The sequence below is a fragment of the Haliotis rufescens genome, unplaced genomic scaffold (genome assembly GCF_023055435.1).
Source record: "Haliotis rufescens isolate VD_foot unplaced genomic scaffold, xgHalRufe1.0.p SCAF_11, whole genome shotgun sequence".
Lineage (NCBI taxonomy): Eukaryota > Metazoa > Mollusca > Gastropoda > Lepetellida > Haliotidae > Haliotis > Haliotis rufescens.
This window is the reverse complement of record NW_025963791.1, coordinates 23,535,426-23,559,573: the sequence shown is the minus strand read 5'-3', so window position 1 is coordinate 23,559,573 and position 24,148 is coordinate 23,535,426. Positions and strand designations below refer to the sequence as shown.

General features: G+C 39.9%; 2 protein-coding genes across 2 annotated transcripts; one reads left to right on the top strand and one right to left on the bottom strand.

Moving 5' to 3' along the window:
* Positions 1–1,644: 1,644 nt before the first annotated feature.
* Positions 1,645–15,925, bottom strand: LOC124132800 (NFU1 iron-sulfur cluster scaffold homolog, mitochondrial-like). Its single transcript, XM_046496926.2, has 8 exons — positions 15,851–15,925; positions 11,821–11,936; positions 10,514–10,649; positions 9,623–9,689; positions 8,651–8,765; positions 4,907–5,010; positions 4,194–4,328; positions 1,645–3,187 (listed from the first exon to the last, which is right to left on the bottom strand). The coding sequence occupies exons 1-8, from the start codon at positions 15,904–15,906 to the stop codon at positions 3,113–3,115; spliced, it is 804 nt and encodes a 267-aa protein (XP_046352882.2). The 5' UTR covers positions 15,907–15,925; the 3' UTR covers positions 1,645–3,112.
* Positions 15,926–16,079: 154 nt separating this feature from the next.
* Positions 16,080–19,883, top strand: LOC124132801 (UPF0728 protein-like). Its single transcript, XM_046496927.2, has 4 exons — positions 16,080–16,163; positions 16,317–16,413; positions 18,670–18,789; positions 19,751–19,883. The coding sequence occupies exons 2-4, from the start codon at positions 16,320–16,322 to the stop codon at positions 19,813–19,815; spliced, it is 279 nt and encodes a 92-aa protein (XP_046352883.1). The 5' UTR covers positions 16,080–16,163; positions 16,317–16,319; the 3' UTR covers positions 19,816–19,883.
* Positions 19,884–24,148: the final 4,265 nt, after the last annotated feature.

Genomic DNA, 24,148 nt, shown 5'->3' with positions numbered 1-24,148 from the left:
ATTTTTATCATTTCATATTTATATGTCCACTCTTAGTGAGTGAGTGCGGGATCGGGGGGTCAGGCTAGCTGACTTGGTTGATGGATGTCATCGTATCCCAATTGCGTGGATCGATGTTCATGATGTGAATCACTGGATTGTCTGATAGTGGGTGCTGTAAATAACGGTGAGTTGGTTCGACCTGCCAATAAGTTCACAAACGATTTCACCGAAATTAATGTAAACAATATTGATTTTGTTTGTTTGTTTGTTGTTCAAATCAGCAATATTCCAGCTACATGACGACAGTCTGTAAATAACCAAGTCTGGACCAGACAATCCAGTGATTGACATCATGAGCATCGATCCACCCGATCCTGTTAGTCGCACCTTACAACAAGCATAGTCGCGGCAAGTATGGGTTACTGAAGACCTATTCTAACCCGGATCTTCACAGGTCATAAACAATATTGAATGAAATTTTGAATCAAATTAATAAAATAGATTACAAACACAAGTCCAGATATACAAGGAACACATTTTATAACCAGATATATAATGTTAGTGTAATAACAGGATTAAATTGTGTACTTCAGTATGGATTTATTGACATGGTATTTCTGGCGTTGGGGGTTCATGGTATGTCTTTGATTGGGGAGAAACATCAAGAGCATATGGGTGTATTATGCACACACCATCTACAGAGCAGAAATTGTTGGAAATTGGGCGCACTCAACTTGTTATCCCTTTAACTCACCATGAAAAGACAACAGTGCATGCAACAGATTTTGTGGAATGGACGGGACGGGACTCAACCCAAAAAAGTACGAGAATCTGTACTTTACTAAGAAAGTGTTATCCCAAATATAACATCGGCTACATTTGACCGCTTTCTAAATGGCATTGTGTATTCATAGCTTTCGGCCATGGGAGCTGTGCCAATTTACACTTGTCAGAGGGGTACTCAAAGTACGTGATCTAGACTACCAGTTGTCGGACTTTCATTTTTGTGGAAGCCTCGGCGGCTTTAGTGGGTTAGATCACTGACTTTGTTTGCTGGCGATAAGGTGCCTCACTCTAGCAAGTGTGGGTTCGAATCCCGGGACGTGACTCAACCAAAAATAGTACGAGAATCTGTACTTTACTAAAAAAGTGTTATCCCAAATATAACATCTTTCTAAATGGCATTGTGTATTCACTGTAATTGTTGTTTAATGCTGCAGCTATATGATGGCAGTCTGTAAATAATCAAACCTGGATAAGAGACAATCAACTGATTGATACTGATATTGAGGGCAACGATCCATGCTGTGCCTGAGCTCCTAAAAGATTAAGTCATACGCCCAGCATAGGTTGCTGGGAACTAATTCTAACCTGCAATCCCCACAAGGGATATAACAATTAAGTTTCATATGATTTTACATCTTCTCCATATATACACTTGCATAGTTCAGTACTGATACATGACCTCAAGCTAACATATCTGTATAATGCTATATTGCACTGAACCTTCTGCTTATCATTTAGCCATTTCCTTGAAATTTAACTACTTAAAAATGTCTGTCTTTGAAAGTCTTGGAAACTATAGCTTTATAAATCTCCATGCAAAGCCACAGTTCACCATTAAAGATAAATGTCCAATATGAGCAGATTGACCACAAACTCTTTCTTCACAGAGGGGTATTTATTTCAATCAACAAATTCCTGTATTAACTATGGTAACATACAACACATGTAATAACACATATACAAACAGCATTGTAGGTTCCATATGACATAGTTCTTGCAATGAGTTTCACTGCAACCAAAATCTCACCATACACCATGATAAACTTCTAACAAATACTAACATTATTTTATAATTATACCTAGAGGGCTTCCACTGTTTTCTCTCATGGTTATATCTTTAAGTTGTGAGGCCAAGCCAATTTATTTTAGTAATTTAATTATAAGCCTTACTAAAAGCTTAATGTGTTTCAATGAGAACATCTTTGTCTAACTATTTTTACTGAGTTTATTTGTGCGTTTGACTGCTGTTTAATGCCACACTCAGCAATATTTGAGCTGTATGTCTGAACCAGACAATCCAGTGATCGACATCATGAGCATCGATCTATGCAATTGGGATCCCAGGTTTGTCTGTGTGTTTCTGCTTGTTTGTTGCTTAACACCACACTCAGCAATATTCCAGCTATATGACGGTGGTCAGTAAATAATCAAGTCTGGACCAGACAATCCAGTGATCGATACCATGAGCATCGACCCACACAATTGAGATACAATGACATGCATCAACCAAGTCAGCAATCCTGTTAGTCGCCTCTTACGACAAGCATAGTTGCCTTTTATAGCAACCATGGGTTGCCGAAGACCTATTCCCGGATCTTCACGGGATCGGAGGTTGGTAGTGTGAACAACAACATAAGCCAGTGGCGTATAATAACACAATAACAGTCTGGTAATGCATTTAGATCCCCATTTTAGTTTTCTCTCACCAAAGTGCAAAGAAAGAAAGTAATTAAGAATTCTTGAACCAAGGGTAGGAGTGTTGATCTGCCAACACTGATAGACATTTAGACATTCTTCTGCAATAACACAACAGTTATGGATTTACAAATTGATAACAATTTCTTTTTTATCATCTCTCATCTCTCTTTCATTTTTTTTGTCAAGAAAAGGACAGAGTGAGTAAATGTTGTCTTTTCTCACAGTCAGCAATATTACACGTATGTCACTCTTAAATCAGGATTAGACACACCAGCGGTTGATAGCATTATCCACACCATACTGTTGAAATGACACACAATCAGGTCAAACACTAACCAACCAATCCCCTTTTAGTATACTTTCACACAAACAAAGATTTTCACTCTTTCCTATGTCACATAAAACAATTCCAGTGCTTTGAGTATAAATGAGGTATCAATATTCCAAATATACACCTTAAATACAGTTTTTTCACATGTCAAAGGATTCTGTCATAACAATAATATTAACTAGCATAGATTCTGCAGGTCCCTAGATACAGCAGCAAACCTCAAGGTTCTAACACTGCTTCTGAAAATCAATCTAGAACACAATCACATCCCTTCATCACACAGATCTCTCTTCATCCTTCTGTACCTGGGGATGTTCAATCTTTCTCCCCAATCTTCTCTTCCAGTTTCCTCAGTTCACTATGTGCCATTTCATCAGCTTCATCTTCAACCTGGAAAAGACAGGGGTATGTGAAAGGGAGACATGGTACGATGATCCTGCTCACCCATTACTCATCAGCTACACTATAACAATTACATAATTCATTCAAAGTGTCCTTGCAGAATCTGTTTACATTGCTTTGTTTACTTACCTTTAACAAACAAACATAGGGTCATTGGTAAAGAAATATCAAAATAACTTCTGTTTAAATAAAGAGATTATAGTGGAAAAATTTCTTTCAAAAGACATTAGCATGAAACCACCCTTCTCACATTAACCTGATAAAAAATAGACACAGTAGGAGGAGAAAATGATTGTTCTCAAGATTTTAACTTTATTCTACATTTGTTGATTCTGCAAATCTGAAAAGCAAATAAATAGCCAAATTGTATGGAAATAAATTTTCTATTATGCCTTATTGCTAAACAAAGTTAAGAAAATGTTCAACATTGTGAAATACATTGTCCCTAAGAAATAATATTTTTGTCAAGTGAAGATGGGCACATTGTATTCAGCTGTCTGTTTGTACATCCCCCTGTGTTAAGTCAGCCAGACATCTCAAGAAAGGCTTCATTTATTGTGTACATAAGTAATGGCTGTTGAAAATGTTGACCTTAACTTTATTTTCAAGATGACAGAGTGTTTGAATCATTGGCTTTTTACTTGGAAAGATTTTTCAACATCATTAATATAACTTCTTCAGAGGTAAACTAATGTAAATATGCAACAAAAAGAAGGCTGCTTCATGGGCATAATGAACATGGTGAATTAAAGATTTCAGATGCTACTCAAAACTTGATCCGACCAATAAGAAGATACACCAAAACAAAATATCAGCTCAATCCATCAACAGTTCTTGATACCTTGAGACGTGATAAGTTTCATACTGATAGCAACGCCTGTCTTTCCATATCATGTACTCAAATAACCCATCAGGGCAGGTGAGCTAAACATGCTAAGGAGACCATGAAAGTTCCCACACCTTACAGCAACAGCCTATGTATGCTACAACTGACCTGCTCCACGGACTGTACTTCAGGTATGTAGAACTGCAGCATATTCTGTACCCCATTCTTTAGTGTGACGACTGAGCTGGGACAACTCGTACACGACCCTTGCATCTTCAGTTTCACAACGCCATCAACAAAACCCTGGAAAATAACAGTAATTACTGACAGTATCATCAATACTTTAGTGTTATATAGACCACTGTATACACCAACGTATACACCAGTGTATACAACATGTTTTTCCAAAGAAGACCATGAAATATTGAAAATTGAAGATGTATCTACAGAGGTCCTTTTCAAATACTAACCAATCTCGCCATATTCAATTCACGAGAGAGAGAGGAGAGAGAAGGAGATAGAGAGAGACAGACAGACAGCAGAGAGAGAGAGATGGAGAGAGACAGACAGACAGCAGAGAGAGAGACGGAGAGGGAGGGAGGGAGGGAGGGGTAGTTTATTTAAGTCTCACTTTCTGTACAGTTGTATCAAGCAGATTACATTCTCCTTGGCATTAAACAGGTTACAAATAATGTACAGAAACCACCCAGAGGTTATGAGAGACTTATAAAATCAATGGAAACAGTTTGATATAAATATCATTAAAATGAAGGGCCATTAATCTCAGCACAGAACTGTATATTGATTAACACTGATGTAGGAGCAAATGGCATTTTCGTTATGGCTGCCATGGTGTCCATCGGTAGAACAAGACAACGTACCATGTAGACAATGTCTCCCCCATCCTCCTGCACTGTTGGCCTGATGCGAGTGTCCAGCAGCTCCTTGATCATCAACACTGTCTCATCATCATCAGGATGGGCTGCTACAAGATGAAGAAGTTGTTTCACTCTCACAGGAACACTGACATACAATCTGACCCATACAAGTCAGCTGGCTAGTCGATGAGATCAGGGTTAGTTTTTGTCCACTAGTCCTTATAATAATAACATATAGCAAAACCCTTAAAATGGGCCAATTTCTACTAGTCCTTAGGATACCTTTACTATTGGGCAGTTTGGTAAGGACTATAGGACTAGTGCAAATTTCTAACGCTGGAGATGCCACTTACTTGTCGTGTCGCAACTGACCCATTTGACTTTCCATACTGACAGTCAGGTGGCCGATAAATGATAAATTTAAATGTCACACAACAAGATGTCACAGAAATTTGTAAATCTTACACTTAATTGTATATTTATATACTTATCCAATCAAAAACTATGCATTTCTTCCTTCTTCTTTCAATCATATGTGGAAACGTGCCTGAACAAAGTTTTCCAGCTTCTAAAATCAAATCACCCGAACACATCCCAGCATCACCATCGTCACCAACAAAACAAATGGGTCATACACTGTAATCCCGTGCATAGTCACCTACACAACCTGATAATCTGAGTACCTCTACCACATCATTCTCTTTCTCAGAGCTAACAGGCTAGTGGAGCTGTGATGCGGGGATGGTCCTGTGAGATAGGATAAGTATATAAATATACAATTTAATGTAAATTTTACAATTTTTTAAACTTATCCTATCTCACACAATGCATTTATCCCATGTACGTGTCACAAGGACAAGATCTCGTGAGCAGGGAAACACACTATACGTTTGTTGGACATAAAAGCATGAAATCAGGTATAATATGTGTAACATGTTTTCATGAATGACAACGTTACATGAACCACAGGGTAGCAGTGTACGACTTATCATCAATCCGGAAGGGGTCTCCAGCCAATCAATTCTTCAAGACAGGTCAGACCACTATTTCCTGTGGACAATAGGGCGCGCTAGCTCGGCATCTCTTTAAACGCATCGTCAGAACTATCAATCACACCAGAGACATTGAAGCATGCTAAGATAAGAAGAGGAAGGATCGACAACATCCATCTTCAAATCAATATCAGGTAGCACATGCATAAAGCAGAGGTAAGGATTTGGGAGACTATTAAAACTCTCTTCAGACGATTGATCCTACCCTCCGATTGGGTACTCAGTCTGGGAGCCCAACTAATAAAAAGACAATGCACACAGCAGTGACAGTTCTGCGATTTAATCTGTAAATACTGGATACGTAGTACGAACAGACAGGAGCGGTACACATATCAACTATCTGCGCTGGCATGCAGTCAACACCTGCTGTGCAAGAACCAAGGGACCGAACTGCTGAAGACTCTGGACATCTGTAACATAGATGTCACAGAGATTGTGGGAAATGAAGTATCTGACTTCCAGAAGCACCCTCCCATAATGGCGGACAGGGTGCAGTTGCAGGGTGCAGTTACTGGGGTGGGCAATCCAGCGAAGGTGAAGGCCCGCAGTATGGTCAAACGAAGCCAAATGGAGACTGTAAAATGGGAGGCTTCCGTTGTGGTTGCTGCAGAAAAAGGGATGAAAGGTCTCTTCCAGGGTCTCCGAAGTGGTCTCGCAGCCTCAAGGTCATAAAGAGGTATCTTCTAGGCCCTCAGGGCTCAAGATGGATGCAAGCAACAGGATGGGAAAAGAAATCCCGACGAAGGCCCAGAAAAACCTTCCCCTTCTGTAACATCTCAAACTGGACCCTGTTAACATCCAGAGAATGGATTTCACTAACTTTAGCAGCAGTCGCAAGAGCCAGGAGAAAGATGGTTCTGAAAGTGATCAACTCAAAATCCTTGTCATCAAGCAGTTCATATTCAGCCAAAGTCAAATGATGGAGAATGATGTTGAGATCCCAAGTTGGTGTCCGGAAAGGGATGACAGGTCCACTAACTTTTAGGACCAAATGAGGAACTGTAGCACAGCAACTGTAAATATCTCTGAACCAGTTGTAGTAGCAATGACAGTGTTGATGGCAGCAAAATAGGTAACCAAGTGGACCCTTTAAGCTTCCAGGAAAATCATAAATGATGGAAGTGGTTGGCGATCTGTTGCATAGAAGAAGTGGTGGGTTTGGTGATGTCATGAGCTCAACAGTAGGCCTCAAACACTTTCCATTTGTGATTATAGAGGAACAGTGAGCCTCCATGATGGTCATGGCCACTTTCCTTCCATACCCTTTGGCGACAAGGGACCTCTATAGATGCATAGATGGAGGGTGAGGTTGAAGGAGAAGATCGTCCCGCAGTGGAAGAAAGTAGTGACTTCTGTCTGCGAGCTGTACCAACTTTGTGAACCAGCCCCGAGTTGGCCAACAGGGCGCAACCAAAATCAGCTTCAGGAAGCTGGTGGATGCAGTTTTCTGAAGGACCCAAGGCAGAACACCGGTCAGGGCAAAGATGTAAGGGATGGGAGAGACAAACCGGGACAGCTGAGAATTGAACCTGGATGCAAACAGGTTGACGTCTGGGCTTGAGTAAAGTTGGCAGATCCACAGGAAGATCATCGGGTGTAGGCAGTCTTTCAGGATGGGATAGGGATTCGGCTATGACGTCATTGATCCCGGATATATGTCTCGCTTGAAACCTGAATGTTCAGGAAGTCGATCAGCCAGCAGAAGTCGATCGACAGCGACAGGATCAACGTCTACTTGTCGCAGCCCATCTTGTTTATATACCAATCAACCGACAGATTGTTTGACTGGATCATGAGGTGAAGGAGCTCTGCCCAATGGGACACCTCCAGAATGACTGCCTTGAGCTCGAAGTTGTTGATAAGGAGCTGCTTCTTTTGGGGGACCAGCGCCCTGCCACCTCCCCAACCCACAGTGGATGCATTGGCAAGGAGATGTTGAGACAGGACAAATGTCCGCAAAGAGACTCTCGTGCAACAATTCGATGTGACCAGCCACCACAGAAGATGTGGAAGTAGAGATATCAACAGGGATATTGAGACCTGGCAATCGCACTCTGGAGGTAAGGCTGCAAGAAACACTGAGTGAGGGCTTCAGGCCGTGCAGGGTTTCTTATCTGTACTCATCTTCCCTCCAAAATATATGTAAAGTCCAAATGATGTTGGAGGGAAATCCAGCAAAAAAATGTATTCTCTGAACTCTCGGTGCACGTCTCCACAGTGTGGCAATGAGATAGAGAATAATGTGGCAGGGGTATTCACATGATCAGGTCGTGAATGTCACCATGCACGGGGTTACAGTCCATGACCCATTTGTTTGGGTGATGACCATGGTGATGTTGGGATGTGTTCGGATGATTTGTTTTTAGAAGCTGGAAACTGATCAAGCATGTTTCCAAATAGGATCGAAAGAAGAAAGAAATGCATAGTTTGAGACAGGATAAGTACAAATATTAAGTCCATAACTTATATACAGTTAATGATAGATCTGTGTCACTAGTACAGGATTTTACCAGCTTCAACCTCAAGGTCAAAATCCTGTACAATACAATCTGTGGAGACACTCATAGTGTAATAATTACAAGGGGTGTGAGTGAACTGTATACACACCGGGGGATTATTACTTTATACTGACTGCTTGCTATTTCTGTGTGTATTGATTTACACTGGTTAGAGTCCATTACATCCTAGGACCTACATGTATCAGAGGAGGGCTGTTCATCTGTAAGAACAGGAAGGTTGGAAGCAAAGAAGTCCATGATGGTGGCAAAGATGTCTGGCTTCAAAATTCCCCACTCCACATCTTCATCAATCTGTAGAAGATTAATGAACACATGATGATAGTGACACAGCATAGACTAAGCAGCTATTCATGCATTACACCTACAGTGAATTTTTCTAGGAATGCATAAGATATTTGAAAATAAAACATGAACAGGATCATAAATTTATCAGAATATTTCTGTCTTACATCATAGACAATAATCTGAAACTCTCAAGCACAGTAAAAATTTTGGTCAAGCATGTCTAGTAGTGAGGGAGTGTGTGAGTTAGTGAATTCTGTTTAATGCCGCTTTTAACAGTATTCTCGTAATATCATGGCATGTCAGCTTAATGTGGGAGGAAAGCCCAATGTGATGCAGGTCTTACACGTTTACCCATTCACTGACACCGCGAGCACAGGTATGGTGCTGACAAACCTAGAAACATAATCGGGACGAACCGGGATTCAAACCTACAATCAGGTTTCTGGCCCCCCAAGGGACACAACTCTGCACAGCAAATTGTGGCGACCCGTGCCCCTGCATGTCTTGTAAGCTAAGCTAATATAAATCTGTACATGATGTATGTTCAGATTAGAAAATACTTAACATGATGTAAAATGGACATGGGGCAAAGAATGTAAAAACCCTCAAAAGGCCTTTGCTCAGATTGATGTTCTAATATTGATTGATGTCATAATTATGTGATCTAGATCATGTCTCAATAATTAATTCTGTAGGGCTTCAACCTTGCACATATTCTATCTGTGAAGGACAAGGTGTGACACATTATCCACAACAGATAAGGAAAACATAATTCAAAGAATAGTGACTCTGCTGTAGCCTTAAAACACATGTTAAATTCTTCCTTTTTCATTTGTTCGTTACTTTTGTATTTTCTTTCTTACCCTTGTTATTGTGATAAAGTCTGTTGCAAAAAACACTGCTTTGATGCCCTCAATCCTGAATAGTTGTCTGAAACCAAAAGCAAGCTAATCACAACACCTGATAATCCTATAGGTGATAAGCAATAGTAACCCAAATCAATTGTTCCAGGAAAATATTATCTCTTTGTATGAACAATGAACATATTTCTCTTATCATGTTTTAAATGTTAAACCCAAAACAAGGACAAAGAGTGAGTGAGTGAAAATTGTTATTAAGGTCAGATCATTTCACACTTATTGAGGATTATTTCACTCATTGAGCATTGTCCATGTGTGTGTGTGTGTGTGTGTGTGTGTGTGTGTGTGTGTGTGTGTGTGTGTGTGTGTGTGTGTGTGTGTGTGTGTGTGTGTGTGTGTGTGTGTGTGTGTGTGCGCGTGTCCCTTTGTGCGTGTGTGGGAGGGGGTTTGGGTGTGTGGGTGTGGGTGTGTGTGGCTGCTTGTACTATTCCAGGCAAGACAGTTTTATAGTGCTGGTCCACTGAGATACCATGATGCAGATTCACATGAATACCCCACTCAGACATAGTATACTGACTCTGAGCTGACCAGCCCTTGTTTTAGCCCCTTAATACCGAGTGTCATGCAGGGTAACAACAAGTACCATCTTTTAATGTCTTTTGGTATGACATGGCTGGGGATCAAACCACCGACCTTCCACACTCCGGTCAGACACTATCCACTACACCACGGAATCATCCCCATGCATCAAGGTACAATGACACCCAGACCGGCAGGTCACACACTCTAACCTTTGCTCTTATCATTATATACCTTCTTCTCTTATCCTGCATGGTACTGGGGAGTAATTCTACCCTAGAATCCCCACTGGGATCAATCATCAGGAGAACTCACTTTGCTAGCGGGGAGCAGTAGGCTGACTGGGGGTTAGGAAAGTCGAAAGTTCCAGACTCCAGCACTGTCACACCAGGAATAAACTTGAGGCTGTTAGGATTAGGTGTCTCTTGAGTCTGGATGAACATTGTCCGAGCTGAAAAATTCCAAACAAATTATTAACATTCTTAGAAACCTATGATTGATATGATACCATAAGCATCATCTTGTGTATGCTTGTTTGTTGTTTAATGCCACACTCAGCAATATTCCAGCTGTATGATGGGCAGTCTGTAAATAATCAAGTCCGGACCAGATAATCCAGTGATTGACATCATGAGCATCAATCCACGCAATTGGGATACGATGACATGCATCAACCAAGTCAGCGAGCCTGACTACATGATCCTGTTTGTCGCCTCTTACAACAAGCATGGTCGCCTCTTATGGCAAACATGGGTTGCTGATGTAGTTCTAACCCTCATCTTCATGGGTCTCCCCTCACGAATATGATCATGATGATACATATAGTCTTTTTCAGTTACATGCCTAATTGTGGTATAGGTTGTGAGTTCACTACTTGAAAGCTACTCTATAATGTTTATTGGCACAATCTGTTTCAACTTGCTTATTGGTTGGTTGGTTGTTGTTTTACGCCGCACTCAGCAATATTCCAGCTATATGACGGCGGTCTGTAAATAATCGAGTCTGGACCAGACAATCCAGTGATTGACATCATGAGCATCAATCCACGCAATTGGGATCGATGACTATGAGCGAGCCTGACCCACTTGCTTTTTTAATTCTGTGGTCATCAGTGTTAAATGAGAGCGGTGGACTGACAGTAAAAGTACCAGTTAATCTAATAATCACAAGTCCCAAATGTTTTCAACAAATTGAAAACCTTAAATACTTAACATATTTAGAAAGACTAATATGCATAAGTTTTTTAAAATCTATCCTAAACTGCACTCAAATGAGACAATTGAGTGATATACAATGTGTTTAAATACTAGTGTGTATATATTTCACTTAGTTTCTGTAGAATTTTCACCTTGTCCATGGTGAACTTTAGTGCAAAACTTTACTTGTTCAACAGTCAAATCGACTTTGTCACGTGTGTAGGGTACATCTTATGTCACAAACATTAATGATCATGAACCAGGACCTCCAGTGATGGTTAGGAATAGCCAATGTAATGGTCCTGGCTGGAGACAGGGCAAATGATTTTCAGGCATGGTAAACACCCAAAGTATATCACTAAAGAAAAGACATCATAGACTAAGAATATGTTGCTGTTGAATGAGTTATGACTATTGTTTCCTTACCTTGTTGTGTGCCCCAAACAGGCCTGTGTCTGGTAAAGAGATTTGAGCCTGTGTTGCGCTGGATGTGTTGACAGAGACATCGTGTTGTCACAAAGCTCACAGACACTGGTGCGGGACTGAAACATACACAGCAAGAACTATCACATCAACAAACCAAGCACCTTAAAAAAAATCAAGATATCACTATATTATCAGTTATAGTGTTAGAAATGGTTAGATCCTTTTTCAGCACTCAATTTCTGCAATTCCAAGAAGAAATAATCCTTTTTTCATGCAGCATTTCTCATGTTTAGATGGGTACCAGTGATTAGACTATGACCATGAAGATTCATCTTTTGCATGAAGGCTTGGAAGCAGTTGTATTTTTTACTGATATGTCTGAGTTAAGTATACATGGTAAAGACCAATGGCATTATTGTTTGCTTGTTGTTTAACGCAACACTCAGCAATATTCAAGCAAAATGATGGCTGTCTGGAAATAATCAAGTCTGGTCCAGACAATCGAGTGATTGATATCATGAGCATTGATGCACGCAATTGGGATATGATGACATGCATCTACCACGTCAGAAATACCAATCCTGTTAGTCGCCTCTTAAAGGCATGGGTTGCTGAAGACCTATTCTAACCCGGATCTTCATGGGTCTGGAATTATTGAGAGAAAGTGATGATACAGAGTACATCACTCCCCAGTCAAGACTATCATGTCTTTCATTCTGAATACATGAATTGAGAGAAAAACATACTGAGTTTCTAATGCAATGGTCTGTACCAGTCATTTTGCTCAGCATGACTTTTTCATATTTGAAAAATGTATAGGTTTCATATTCCGAATCTTTAAATCTCTAATTCATGTAAAATGAACAGTAGGATGATCTCCTTTCTGCCTGGCAAATTAAAAGATGACGGAAGTGATATCTGATGTCATACCAGTTGAGTCAATTACTATGATAAGGTTGAATGTTTAACACATGCTTGAATTCAAGCATCAAGGACAATCCATACATGGTTACTGCAGTGTTAAAAAAGAACAGTGATCCCAGAGTTCTTAGGGTTTGCTGCAATACTATTTGAAAACCAAGGGATCCCTTGTTTCTGTAGGGGGTGGAGGTAGATTGAAACCTGAAGGTGTTTCTTTGATGACATGTTAAGTAACTTCCTGGTATAAGTGACATTATGGTGATTTACCAAGGGCAGTATTTGAGGTGGCCGTGGCGACGTAGGTTGGGAACGGCCCCTAAAAGATGTGTGATCAAGTCCAAACATCCCGGAACTTGTCATGTATAAGCACCAGGGCTCCTCTGATGTGAGCTTCTTCTGATGGTTTCGCATGGGCCACGGACATTGCTACCGCCTCAGTAGCCAACAGTATGGTAGATACCAGTGCGCCAGATGGTAACGTCTAGATGGGCCAGTTCCCAGTCTTCGATGATAGAAGTGTTGGATGAGCGCTTAGGATTAAGAATCACAATATCCCTGTCTAGCTCTGTATATGTAGCAATGGAGTATATCAGTCTCTATAATGGTGGTTGGGTCGACTGCCTGGTGCACTGTTGGAAGAGCGCAGTCAAGGACAGTAGAAGCAATTCAAAGTCTGAGGTCGATAGGGCAGGCTAATCTCAATGATCCCACAAAGTGATTAAGGGCAGAGTTCATGACAGGAGGTCAAGGTGCAGGAGCAGGTGACAGAGAATCCGATCAACTGCGGAAGTGATGGTCCAGATGCTTCACCCTGGGAGGTAGAATGAGGGTGAGAAGAGGGTCGATGTCAATCCAACTGAAGATGTCAATCCTGATGTCATTCTTGTGGTGGTGTATAACAATAATATTCTGACATCTACCTGTAGTCTGGGTAAAAGGGGTATCGATGATCCCCATAACAGCTAGGCAAAGCTTTAAGGGATAATAGAGCATGTGTTGATATTGATCTGAGGGAGAGGGGTGTCGACCCCAGCCTTGATCTCTGTAAGTACTTTTGCCCCAGGAGGAATGTTGATAAGGGCGACGTTGAGGGCCGGAAGATCGTGTATGGTGGTTGGCAGAACTAGAAAAGACCATGCTCTTGGTTGCAGAGTTGATCCGCTGAGTGATGACGATCAGTAGAGTCAGAGTAATCATCATTGTGAGACGTCGATCACTCTGTGACTTCCTCTTCATGGAATGAAGTCGATCTGCTGACAGTCGATTCCCAGAAATTCAATCTGAAGAATGTCGATCCTTAGAACATTGATCTCTGCAATGTTGACCCTTGAATGTCGATCATACGAATGTCAACCCTTGTGTCACTTCTCTGGCTGTCAATCCCTTGATTGTCTCTCCTTGGATCAGCAATTATTCCCATGTCGATCTTTTGAGCGACTAAGTTGGTCTTCTTCCTTTCTTCGTAGGTGACGAGTAGATCGTGTGTCAAGTGTCAATACCAGACCGGGGCAATAGTACCGGCAGAACCTGTAGAGAGGCTGTAGAATATGACACGACTTCCTCAGGTAAAACTGTGCTATCCCATGGAGGTGAATATAGGCAACTTTCAGCTGATGGTTGAAGAATGCCATAGGGGTTACTCAATACTGTAGACGGGTCCATGTTGTCTATAGCCAAAACAGTGTGTTTGTCCAATATAGGTAACAGGGACTTTGCGGTGCACTTTTACGTGATGAAGGTATGTTTTTTTTAAGGAATTTCTTAATGAGGAAAACTGTCGGAGACCACATCATCTTCAACCAAGGAAATGTGATGGTAGACTTCGGCAGTTGCTTGACAGTTGACTTGACAAAGGAAAGGACAGTTGCTTTAGCAGTGACACGTCAAAGCTTCTTTTATCGATGGAATGTTTCTGGCATTTACGCAAGTAATTAGGAAGAGCTTCTTCTGAGAACAATAGGAACATCGGTGACCAGGTTTACTAACTCCACGACAGTCACTGCAAAGTTTATGTGGATTGCAAGATGAAAAGACGAGGCACTTCATGCAAGCTGGGCACTTATACTGATCTGTTCCCATGGTATAAAAGTTGAAGCAAATAAGAGGAAACTCTTTTTAAGAAAAAGAAAATCTATTCTCTACTAAATGTCTCCACAGTGGTGATGAAAAAGAGAATGATGTGGCATAGGGTGTCAGGTGATCCCAAGACATACATATGTACGCCTTTGGGTGATCAAACTACTTAGGTCACTGCGCATGGGATTGTAGTGAGTGACCCATTTGTTTGGATGGTGAATATGATTATGCGAGGGGTGTTCCGGCAAAATATTTTTAGAAGCTGGAAACTTTGTTTTAGGATGTTTCCACTCAAGGATTGAAAGGAGAAGGAAGAAATGCATATTGTGAGATAGGATAAGTTCAAAAAGTATTAGTTTAAAAAAAAAACACACATTTTTTTTATCGCGCTTATGAGCAATTAAGTGATAATAATTGCATCATTGTAAAACTGAAGATGATACTAAAAGGGTGAAAAAGCTATAATAGTCATCTTTTAATGTATAAATGGAAATGGACTTTCAATGAGCTATTAATCAATGTCAATGTCATGCAAGTGTGATTCCTGTATCATGACAATGTGCCTCGCTGCACTCAGAAATTTGAGTAAACTGCTACCTTTTATCATCCCCCACCGTTTATATGTGATCATTGACAGCATTTTCACAAAGCATGCACACACAGTATTTGACAAACATGTTTTGCTATTATGCCTCACATTCACGCCTAATTTTAAATGTTAGACACTGTTAGACACATGTTAGACCTTGGCTTTGGGTAGCCGAGAGCCGCGATGGGGTCCAACTTTCAGGGCATGGCCCTACATCGGACCGCTTCGCGGCTCTCCGCTAACCTTGGCCGATCATGTTTGGCTGAATAGCTGAAGAGTGACATGAACAGAAGAGGATAAGAAGAGAGTCTGAACTACAGCACCGATTATTCAAGTTTTTGCCTTAGTCGTGAAGCGTACCATGACAGGGCACATTCACGATATATGTGCACACAAGCTGTCACTGTAATTCAACAAACAAACTTTTATTGTTAGGCTAATTACCTCAAAATTGATTTCTGCGCTTTCTGAAGCTGACGAAAAAGTCTCCTCGACGCCATTTTGAAGGACCGCGTTAACGGAAATATAATACGCAATATCCTATAAACAATTCTTATTGAATGTCAGACCATTACACATGATATTAAAAGACATTGAAATTATGTGTAAATAAATAATAGCGAGCGTGATATTTTACTGGAAAGATACAATTCACGACAACAAACCGGAAGTTGTCAGTTCATTAAGTGCGAGTCTGACAAGCTTCCTTAGAAACTAGAGCTGCCTGCTGTTTTAGGTTGTAAAGTGACAAACGTTTGTGAGTATTGTTTTAGATGTTTATTTCAATGTGTTATATGTTTGTTGATGAAGTGAAAAGAAAGGCAAAATAGTGTGAGGTAGAATAAGTATATAAATGTAAATCTGATGTAACATTTTCAATTTCATATTTTTATTCCAATGTTATTTTCAGAAAATGCCAGCCCATGCCAAAGTGTTTATTCATTATGGCCCTTACGAGGCCTGTGGGATAGTTGACCACAAAGAATCTAGACTGGAAGGTCTACGTAGTGAGTATCCTAGATTCACCATTGTTTCATTATATCCCCAAATGTGTCGTTTCAGTCAGTGGATGAGTAAATGAAAGTTGTTTTACTTTTACCATATCACAGAACTGTTTCCAGCAACACAACAGCTGTCTTAGCCTGGACCACACAATGTAGTGTACAGTGACACTGCTCTACAGCTGTACTAACATCATTCCAGTGTTCTGTAGGAAATCTGAGGCCTACCTTTAGAATACAGTACCACAAACTTTTCAAACACGTGACAATACCCTATGACGTAATTTGTCGTACAATGTATTTTGTTGCAACTCACACCGGGTAAACAATGCCCTGTGACATCAGGGGTCATCGAGTGTGCATAAGCTCCTCCCAGTGAACTATCATCTCTACACACAATGTCATTGAATACGCCCAGCAGTGTTGAGAGTTTTGAATATTTGTTTACTAAATATTGCCTGCGGTGGTACATTTTATAGCAAGTGCTAGTTTACGAAACCACTTTTATTTTTTATATGTTTTTTATTTTGTTTTTCTCTTATTTCAAGTGGCTAAAATGGTTATAAATGGTAACTAATATTCATATATTATTTTTTCGGTTCATTAATTTTCATTATTATGCACAAGAATGCAGTTTATTAGGGATATTATATTGGCGCTGAACACATCCAAATGTCGCCAGTGTTAGGGTAGGTTACCCCAAACTCCATCCTTAGCCCTTGGATCCCCTTTACAATCAATCACCCCTTAAAAATCATTAGGGTTAGGTACCCGTTCAGTGGCTATTAGATTACACAAACTCTATCCTAAGCCCTTGGCTCCCCTTTAGGATCAATCATCCCTTTATGATCATTTGGGTTAGGTACCCGTTTAGTGGCTATTATAGATTCTAATAGCAGCTCCTAATATTCTTGACACAAAAACATCGAGTAAAAAGGATGAAATGGTTTTGTGTCGAATATATTTTGGCTACTGGAAACTCCTGGAACATTCACAAAAGCCAATTTCACCAGCTACATTTTTTCAGTACTGATTCTAAAGCAAACTCTCTGTTGTCTGGTCACTAGCCATGCTCATGCCTCCCTCGTTCCTTACTATTATCCACATCATCCTTACAGTGTTCCCTACCACACTTTTCTGTCACAAAATCCACCCGACTAATTATTAAATACCATGTCATTCACGCATACTCGCGAGTTCGACGACTGACGCCTGGAGCTGTTTTCAGTTCGCGCCATATCGGTTCATTCCTCACAATTCGTTATCTTGTAGATTAGGGAATGGGACGAGTGTGCCAAATGGCATGGGGATCATTCGTAAGTGTCCGTAGACTAAAGTCACGAGACACCATGCCTACCAATAACCTTCGTAAGTGTCCATCACCTATTCCACCCTTTTCGTTCAGTTTCGTAACTTTGTAGGCACGGCTAGGTAAATTTGCACTTTCTTTCACAGTGTGGACGTAGCTCAGTCGGTTAGCTGTCAGGCTTACAATCCGAAGGTCGTGAGTTCACGTCCGACGGATTCTCACAAAAACTGGTTGCTTGTCTTTGAGACATGTGACCTATGGCAGAGATCGTCCTCACGAGAAGTTGTGGTACTGTATTCTAAAGGTGCTCCTTGAAAATGTTTTTGCCTTTTTTTTATAATTTTGTTTTTACAAATACATCTTTACACTGTGGGGATATTGTTCACATATACACTTTGAGGATACTGTTTATGTATATACTGTGGGGGTATTTTTTTTATAGATACTGTGGCACCATTGAAATCAGCATGTGTGTCTGTCCATAATCATTTACTGGTCAGGTCTTTATTTCTTTATAAATTACCACCAAAGACAATAAATAGATCTTAATTGTGCACTCCTCCCTTTTCAAAAAAGCTGTATCCGCCCATGAGGTCCATACCCACCCAATTACCTATAGCTTGGTTGTGTTCCCTGAAATAGAGACATATTTAACAAGTCTCAATCAAGTTAATAGAAACAAAATAATTTGATGATTCTTTTCAGATAAAACTGTTTATGCTTTTTTAATAATATTTTTAGAGACTTTTGCAAGTCTAACTGACACAATACATCCCATTGTGACCCCTGACTCCCATTACTGTCAACCGCAAGCAGGGTACAGAGGTCTACTTTACTCCCCACTGTGAAACAAGTTGAATAATTCAGCATCATGATTTGTATCATGTGAAGGCTAAAGTTACTGGATCAGTTTCCTGTCATCAACTTCACGTTATGTTCACTACATGTTTCAGCTGTATTGAGAAATGATGGACACAGCAGTGAAATGGTCCAGATAGATGACCGCAACACAGTGAACATTTTTGTAAATGGAGAACAAGTTTACAAATGTGACATCCGAGATTTGGACTATGGTAAGTCTCCTCCTGCAGTCCCTGATGGATGCTACTGCATCAAAAAAAATTAATTCAGTAACACATTTTGCCAAATGATACTGCAAAATATCTTTTAGAATTGCAAAATTATTCTTCATGCTATAAGACAGTTTTCTATTCAAAACATAGGAAAGAAAAATGGTTTTGTTGAAAATGCATGTGTTTCAGTGTTTTGAAACCTTGGTATAAAGTCAGAATTGCCATCTGTAAGCATTGAACAAGTCATAATCAGAGTACATGGTCTCTGTCATAATATACCATGACCATGTAAAATGTACATCCATCTTTGGCCTGTTTAGTTCCAGAATTTTACTTTTATAAATTCTGGTCAATGTGTCATAACCTACTTACTATCTGATGTCATGTTATCTTTGGAGTTTACATGTAAAATGTAACCTTGTGCAACCCTGTACCAAAGTGCAACAACAACAAAATATTCTTAAAAACTAATATATCCAAAACATGAATGTAGGTTACAATAAAGTCAGTGTTGTGCATGTTTTGATTCTCTGAGAGAATAAGATTCTTTTGGTTATAATGCCCACTAATATTTGTACTTTTTAATAAGTCAATCTTAAATCTTTATTTCATCCAAACAGTCAAGGGGTATTTATCTCTTACTGAAAGACAGTGTTGTTTCCATCCTTCATGTTTGACTGACTGATCTAATGGCAAGTAATTACTGTGCAGAGTTGTGTCCCCTTGGCCAGGATCAACTGGTCTTAGTTTCAATCCAAGATCATTCTCTGATTGTGAACCTTGATATGTCTACATATGCCCTGTCAGTGGTTTATGACAAAGTGGTAAACATCTAAGATCTGTGTCTCTTTCAGATTTTCTTATATTAATGTCAGGCTATGTTAGGACTGAAAAATGTTTAAAGCATTGTTAATTCAGTTTCCCTCACTCATGCTTACTATGTAATTATCTCTGCATCCAGGTGGAGATGGAGGATTGGATGTCTTGTGCAAGGAGGCCCTAGCAGCTGTTAGAAGGGCTTTCTGAACCCCATACATCACACAGGGGTGGAGGCTGGGAGCTGGAGCAGCCTGAAAAGAGGGGGGCGGGGGTCGGGGGTCGGGGGTCAGGGGTGTATTGTAACTTGTTTGCCAGGCATCTGTCATGCAGCTTGATGTATCTAAGGTTTATTTTCTCTCACCACATCAGCTTATTGTTCTTTGTCCTGTTGTAAGGGTGGCCTGTCAATGCTGATCAGAATATTGCAATCTCTCTGAAAAGTGAGACCACTTTGGAAGCCTTTTTATTTTTTTTAAGTGTAAGTTAGTTAGTTTGTTAATATTCATTTATGTTGGAGTGTGTTTTTATCAACCTCAGGAACACTTCCAAAACGTTTTCTTTATTGCTATGAGACACATATGCGTTTCCTTATAATTCCACATTTGTGCAATACAACTCAACAAGATTCAGATTAGGTTTTTTTTCAGATGAAATTAGTGCCAATACTAAATTTGAAACTTTGATGCCTAATTACTTTGAAAAACCTCTTCAAATTCAATCCATGGATAAATTTGAAATTATGTGTGGTGAAAATCTGATGAATGCAGATCCAAATGTTTGAATGTTCAGAAACACTTTGTTTGAGCAGATAATCGAGACTGATTATTCTATTGTGTTGATGTTTTATATTAACTTTGTTTACTTGTGTTTGTTTGGAAACATTTGACAATGTGTATTCTGTGCTATAGTAGGATTACTTTAACTAGACGTCATACATATTGTTTAGCATAACTTTCCGTTGTTCAAAATTTCTTGCTTTATGCCAATGCTTTGCCACACTGAGTTGATGTCATATAAACAAATCATTGAATAATTTCATAACAATACAAAAATGACAATTGTCGGTTTCTACTTTTGTCTTGTCCATGTTCTATAAATATAAACAGCATTACTAGGAATTCCTTTGTGGAAAACCACATTGTTACTGTACATTGAACAGCAATAAAATAATTTAACATTTTACGGGAGCTTCGTGGACATGTCGTGAACAATACGCGTTGGTGAGTGTATGTCGTTTTATGCCGCAGTCACCAATGTTGCAGCTATCTCAGGTGGGGGCACTAGTGGTTAATAGCACACAAAACGATTTACATCTTCAGAGTATGATAGCAGTTCATATATTGGGACCATTCTATGCTCACTTTGGTGCACAAGTGTGGTGTATTTGGGACTCATTCTAGCTAGGACTCCTCAGGCTTGACTAGGAGCTGAGACAAGTTTTCCATTAAGCATAAATAACCTTTTCACAGAATAACAACCATGACCTTGTGATTTGAATAAACACAACATGGGGAGGATACCTTTCATGGATAGTAAGACCCTCTTTTGTGTATCATAGATACACTTGGGAAAAGTAAAGAACCACCCCTTTTATACTGATCTCAATATGATGTATGTCTAAGATACCAGGGATACCATTACAAAAACAATGTATGTTACCCTAAATGATCCAGATGTTCGCATCATGTGATGCAAAGACGCAGAGACAGAAATTGAAACGTATTTGAATACCTTTTTCCATTCCACAGTTAAAAAACGTCATTCCATAATCGATGTCCGTTTTGTGTATTTGAAAAACAGTATGTCACATTGTGTACAAAAACAAATGTTTCGTTAGAATATCAATACCGCATACGATATTTCAAAGTGGCGTCGTTAGGTGGTAACATACAGGACTCCTTGATAGAAAATCGTTCTTTTTTTCTTTTTCTTTTTTTTTCTTTTTTTTTGGGGTGGGGGGGTGGGGGTGGGGGGAGGGTGATCTCAGCTGACTAACTTCTGTTTTCATTTCGTATCTTATTTTGCTGACAGAATAACAGATTACGCACGTCTTTAGCAAGAAAGGAACACCCGTGGCCTATTATTGATCACATTTACATGTATGAACCATACGACACGTACTTTAACATATTAACCCCAGGAATCTTGCAAAATCGAAACTGCCTCTTATGCTTAAGTACCCAGCCCTTTGAGTGCATGGCCAGATCCTACTTTATTCAATGCATAAACACTCACCGTGTGCACGTTACATGAGCTACGTATAGGCCTATGAGAAACACCACCTAACCTGAAGTTTGCACAAAGAGTGATTCATGAACTCCTGCCCCAGGGCATGAAGTGTCTACGGTGATTACCTTTGCCGACAAAGTGTCATATATGTCAAAGCTGGCTTTTGTAGATCGATTTCTGAGGTGTGGACTGCATGTTGTTCACGAAGCAGTTAGGTGTATATCTTTATTTAGCCGTCCTGAAACTAATTAATCTGATCACACAAACCGGTGGGCGATAGCATGATCACAACCAACGAGTCTGCTGCGAACCAACTGGCTGATGTTATTATATGGTAGTTTTCATGTCATTTCCCATATCAACCCGAGGTCTTCATATCAGCCCGAGGGCTTTTTATCATATATCATAACATCAAATTGTAAAATGTATCCATTCATAAACATCTCACATTCCTGTATGTCCGTAAAAACATGTTCATGTTGTTTTGAAGACATTGTCACGGGAAACTGAGCCGAGCAGACGACGCACCAAGGGACGTAACTCTAAGTTTCTTGCCACCCGGGCTGAAATCGATGCCCATTCAAAGTGGTAATATCAGCCTGGCATATTACGTCACATGTGTGGTTGGAAGAGGGTTCGGCATCAGTTCACTTTTTAACGGGGAACTCATCATAAGAGATAGACATCATTTTAAGAGATAGACCGATCGATAACAGATTTGTGCACATGTGTTTTGTCCTGGTGGAACAACACACCTTTAGTGAAGTTTTCTTGATATTCTCACGCACTCGCCTCAGCAGAGTAGCATGATATTAGCCATTAATGATCTGACCTTTCGGGAAGTAGACCACCAGTAGGATTCCTGTGGAATTCCAGAAATCCAATGATGGAATAGACTTCACCTTCTTCAGAGTAGGAGAAGTTAGATGTTTCCACTGCCTTGACTGTTTTTTAGTCTATGGTTAAAAGTGGTGAACCCAAGACCAATAATACCCATGGTTACAAGTCGCTCAACAAAATCAGCTGTGTCTGCTTCAAAACGACGTAAATTTTCTGGCGAGATGGTTGACCTCGAGCGTTTCTGATCATGAGGGTCAGAAGCCTTGAAAACACGTTTTCCTCTCTCTCATGACAGATGGCTACTGTATTGGCTGTGTGACGTGTGCTAAGTCCCCCACCACCCACATCTATCTTCCCCTCTTGAACTCCGCTTCCCATCTTTTGACTGACAATGGAAGGAGCCAGAGCAGACACAATTTACGGATAACAACTTCTTTATTTGCTTAAAGGCGACGTTTCCGTATAGAGCCTTATACCGTTGTCAAGCAAGACACAATTATGGATAACAACTTCTTTATTTGCTTAAAGGCGACGTTTCCGTATAGAGCCTTATACCGTTGTCAAGCAAGACACAATTTATGGATAACAACTTCTTTATTTGCTTAAAGGCGACGTTTCCGTATAGAGCCTTATACCGTTGTCAAGCAAGACACAATTTACGGATAACAACTTCTTTATTTGCTTAAAGGCGACGTTTCCGTATAGAGCCTTATACCGTTGTCAAGCAAGACACAATTTACGGATAACAACTTCTTTATTTGCTAAAGGCGACGTTTCCGTATAGAGCCTTATACCGTTGTCAAGCAAGACACAATTTATGGATAACAACTTCTTTATTTGCTTAAAGGCGACGTTTCCGTATAGAGCCTTATACCGTTGTCAAGCAAGACACAATTTATGGATAACAACTTCTTTATTTGTTTAAAGGCGACGTTTCCGTATAGAGCCTTATACCGTTGTCAAGCAAGACACAATTTACGGATAACAACTTCTTTATTTGCTAAAGGCGACGTTTCCGTATAGAGCCTTATACCGTTGTCAAGCAAGACACAATTTATGGATAACAACTTCTTTATTTGCTAAAGGCGACGTTTCCGTATAGATCCTTATACCGTTGTCAAGCAAGACACAATTTATGGATAACAACTTCTTTATTTACTGTAAAGGTGACGTTTCTCTATAGATCCTTATATCGTTGTAAAGCAAGACACAATTTATGGATAACAACTTCTTTATTTACTGTAAAGGTGACGTTTCTCTATAGATCCTTATATCGTTGTCAAGCAAGACACAATTTATGGATAACAACTTCTTTATTTACTGTAAAGGTGACGTTTCTCTATAGATTCTTATGTCGTTGTCAAGCAAGACACAATTTATGGATAACAACTTTTTTTATTTACTGTAAAGGTGACGTTTCGGTATAGATCATTATACCGTTGTCAAGCAAGACACAATTTATGGATAACAA